The sequence below is a fragment of the Otolemur garnettii genome, unplaced genomic scaffold (assembly GCF_000181295.1).
Source record: "Otolemur garnettii isolate 467f Iridium unplaced genomic scaffold, OtoGar3 scaffold00099, whole genome shotgun sequence".
Lineage (NCBI taxonomy): Eukaryota > Metazoa > Chordata > Mammalia > Primates > Galagidae > Otolemur > Otolemur garnettii.
The window spans coordinates 2,130,263-2,133,774 of NW_003852494.1; the positions used below are offsets into that span (position 1 = coordinate 2,130,263).

Below are 3,512 nucleotides of genomic sequence, written 5' to 3' on the forward strand. Positions count from 1 at the left end.
GGGTCCGGGCTGGGGATTCGAACCCGCCACCTTAGGTGTACATTGCTGGCGCCTTAGCCGGTTGAGCTATAGGAGCCGAGCCAGCACATTTGTAAAGTGGAAATAACAAAGCACCAATTTTACAGGATTGTTGGGAAAATTAAGTGAGCTCAATGCTGTGTAAGTGTAGGCCATGGTTGTTAATGAACCGAAGAAATTGCGTTAGTTAATTGAATGTTGTCAGCCTCCCCTAGTAGAGTATAAGATCTCCGAGGGAATGGACCTGATCCTCAGTAGTCACCTAATGCCAAACCCTAGGAGGCTCTGGGGGCGTGCAGGACTTGTCGGGGCGTGGCCTTCTTGGCTGGCGGCAGGCACGGGGTTGGGGCGGGGCCGGTGGGGGTGGGGCACTCACTCAGACGCAACATGCCCTCCCCGTTGGGCTGGTTGTTCCACCATTGGCCTTCGTAGATGTCACCGTTCTTATAGTACATGCGGCCCCATCCGCAGCGCTGGTTGCCACACCACTCACCCTCGTAATACTCCTTGGGTCCGAAAAACTGGATCCCATAGCCCTGAAAGCACGAAGGTGCCCCTGTTTACAGCGGCCCCATGATTCAGAAAGGCCACCACCTTCCCAGGCCCCCCTCCCCAACCGTAGCCACACACCCGGGCTTCTCCCTTACGTCCTCCTTTATCCCTGCGGCCACGTGTCTTGAAATATCTCTGTTTCTCTCTGTCCCTTGGGGGCCACCTTCATGAAGTCGGACATCACTTCTCCCCTTCTCACTGGGTCCTTCCTCTCCTGTCTCTCCAACCCCCATCCCCATGCATCCTCCATACAGCTACCGCTCACATTTGCCCTTCCCAATCTGATTTTGACACAGAAAATTGAACACTAACACTGCACTTAGTGTTCAACCACAGAGAATCAGGGACTCCTTGCAGACCACACCCTAGGGAGCTGAGTTGAGCACCCCAAGTGTATTCCTCAAAATCCTGATGTCCACTGAATCTTGAAGGCCCCACTACTCCCTCCTTACTCTCACCCCACAGCAGACACACCCTGACATTTGAGTTTGAGTTTGACATCTCCTTCCCTTTGCCATTTCTGCCTCCAGTCCTCTTCCCCCTATTTTCTCTCTGGTTACCTTCTAGCATCTTTTTTTTTTTCTTTTTTTTTTGAGATAGAGCCTCACTCTGTTGCCCTGGGTAGAGTGCCCTGGCATCATCACAGCTCACAGCAACCTCAAATTCTTGGGCTCAAGTGATCCTCTAGCCTCAGCCTCTCGGGTAGCTGGGACTACAGGCACTTGCCAAGATACCTGGCTAGTTTTTCTATTTTTAGTAGACAGGGTCTCATTATTGCACAGGCTGGTCTCCAACTCCTGAGCTCAAGCGATTCGTCCTCCTTGGCCTCCCAGAGTGCTGGGATTATGGACATGAACCACCACTCTTGGCCATACCTAGCATCTTTTTGTTTCCCTCCTATGGGAAGACTGGCCTGAATTCTCTAGGCTGGGCTTCATGACCTTCCTCTGGGAACCCTGAGAAAAATGCCTATCCTGGTACCACCATATTATATGCCAATTGTTTATTTGGGGCTTTCTTTCCCCACTGATCAATAAGCAATCTGGGAGCAGAGAACACGAATTCCTTAGCTCTACCACTTGTTAGCTGTGTGACCCTAAGCAAGGCACTTCAATTCTCAATGTCTTGTCCACAATAAAATGGAAATGATGATGATGATAAGTTGTTGTGAGTTTATTGAAGTACCAGGTACATGTTCTAGGCTCACAATAGCAGTTGCTGGATTGCAATCCTGTTATAATAATGCCTCCACCTGTGGTGAGGGTGCATCTAAGTTTGTGAGAATGACTTGAGGGAATCTGCGTCCAGTTCAGGTGTGTATGGGCTGATCACATGCCTCTGGCTGGCTTCTGTCCCCCCAGGACCTTCCTCTCTTGACCTATGGCCAACAGTGTGGTCCCTGCTCTCTCTACAGGGGTATTCTCAGAGGGGGGTGTCCAGGGCGAAGAAAGACAGGAAATGAGAGGGGAAGAGGGTGGAGGAGACTTTGCCCTCACAAGTCTGGCTGCTTCTGGTAGCCACAGAGTTTCATGAGCTCCTCCCTGGGCCTTCTCCCTTGCTTCCTGTTTCCTGGGTTTTGTTCTGAGAAGTCTTAATAATTCCCCCACCCCTTCCTTCTCCCACCCACATGCAGCCTTGTCTTCCTCCCCTCAGACTACTCCCGCCCTTTTCTCCCAGGCCTCTCTGACTGTTCCCTACACTCACATTCACACTCATACACATTCTCACACACACAGAGCCGCCAGGTCCACACATGACCTGGGATATGCTGAGAATCACTCACAGATTTCTTATCCGCTTTCCACCAGCCTGAGTAGACTCTCCGGTACTTTCCAGTCTCTGGGTCAGGAAGGCTGAGCGTGCCATAGCCATCTCGCTTCCCAAACTTCCAGTCTCCCTCATAGATGGCTCCTTTCTTCTTCCAGACCTGTGTTCCTTTCCCTGGTGACATACAGAGGGGCCAATACTGCAAACATGGCCAACCAGAGGATGTCCATGGGGGCAGTGTGCTGTCTGGGCCTCAGGGACCCATTGAGTGCTGAGGTCTATGTATCTTCTCTAGACTCCAAGCATCCCACAGAACCCTAAGAAAGTTCCATTTCTTTTCTCTCTGTTTTTTCTTTTTTAGACAGAATCTCACTAAATGTCGCCCTCAATAGAGTGTCATGGCGTCACAGCTCAACCTCAAACTCCTGGGCTCAAGTAATTCTTTTGCCTCAGCCTCCCAAGTAGCTGGAACTACAGGTGCCCGCCACAATGCCAGGCTAGTTTTTGGCTGTAGTTGTCATTGTTGTTTGGCAGGCCCAGACTGGATTGGAACCTACCAGCTCAAGTGTATGTGCCTGACACCCTACCCGCTGAGCTACAGGTGCCGAGCCCTCTCTCTCTCTCTCTCTCTCTCTTTTTTGAGACAGAACCTCCAGCTGTCACCCTGGGTAGAGTGTCATGGTATCATAGCTCACAGCAACCTCCAACTCCTGGGCTTAAGCAATTCTCTTGCCTCAGCCTCCCGAGTAGCTAGGACTATAGGCGCTGGCCACAATAACTGTCTATCTTTTTGTTGCAGTTTGGCCAGGGCCAGGTTCAAACCCACCACCCTCGGTATATAGGGCTGGCACCCTACCCACTGAGTCACAGGTGCTGCCCAGTTTTTCTATTTTTAACAGATACGGGATCCTGCTCTTGCTCAGGCTGGTCTTGGACTCCTGAGCTCAAGCAATCCACCTGCCTAGGCCTCCCAGGGTACTAGGATTACAGGCATGAGCTACTATACCTGGTCAAAAAGTTCCATTTCTACAAACAGTGGTTCTGCAGTCCTGTGCCCTGAAGCTGGACTGATAGAACAAACCTCAAGGAGAAATCCACCCCTGTAGCATTTCAGCTTCACCTCTTTTTTTTTTTTTTTTTTTTTGAGACAGAGCCAAAGCTGTCCCCCTGGGCAG

At 50.9% G+C, this 3,512-nt stretch overlaps 1 protein-coding gene across 1 annotated transcript in view; it reads right to left on the reverse strand.

Annotated features, from left to right (window-relative positions):
* Positions 1–3,512, reverse strand: part of MORN3 (MORN repeat containing 3) — a 14,818-nt gene that overhangs the window by 5,188 nt on the left and 6,118 nt on the right. Inside the window, exons 2-3 of the mRNA XM_003796004.3 lie at positions 2,354–2,511; positions 395–554 (exon numbers count right to left, since the gene is read on the reverse strand). Of these exons, the coding sequence (XP_003796052.1) occupies positions 395–554; positions 2,354–2,511 (318 nt within the window). The remainder of the gene's footprint in view (positions 1–394; positions 555–2,353; positions 2,512–3,512) is intronic.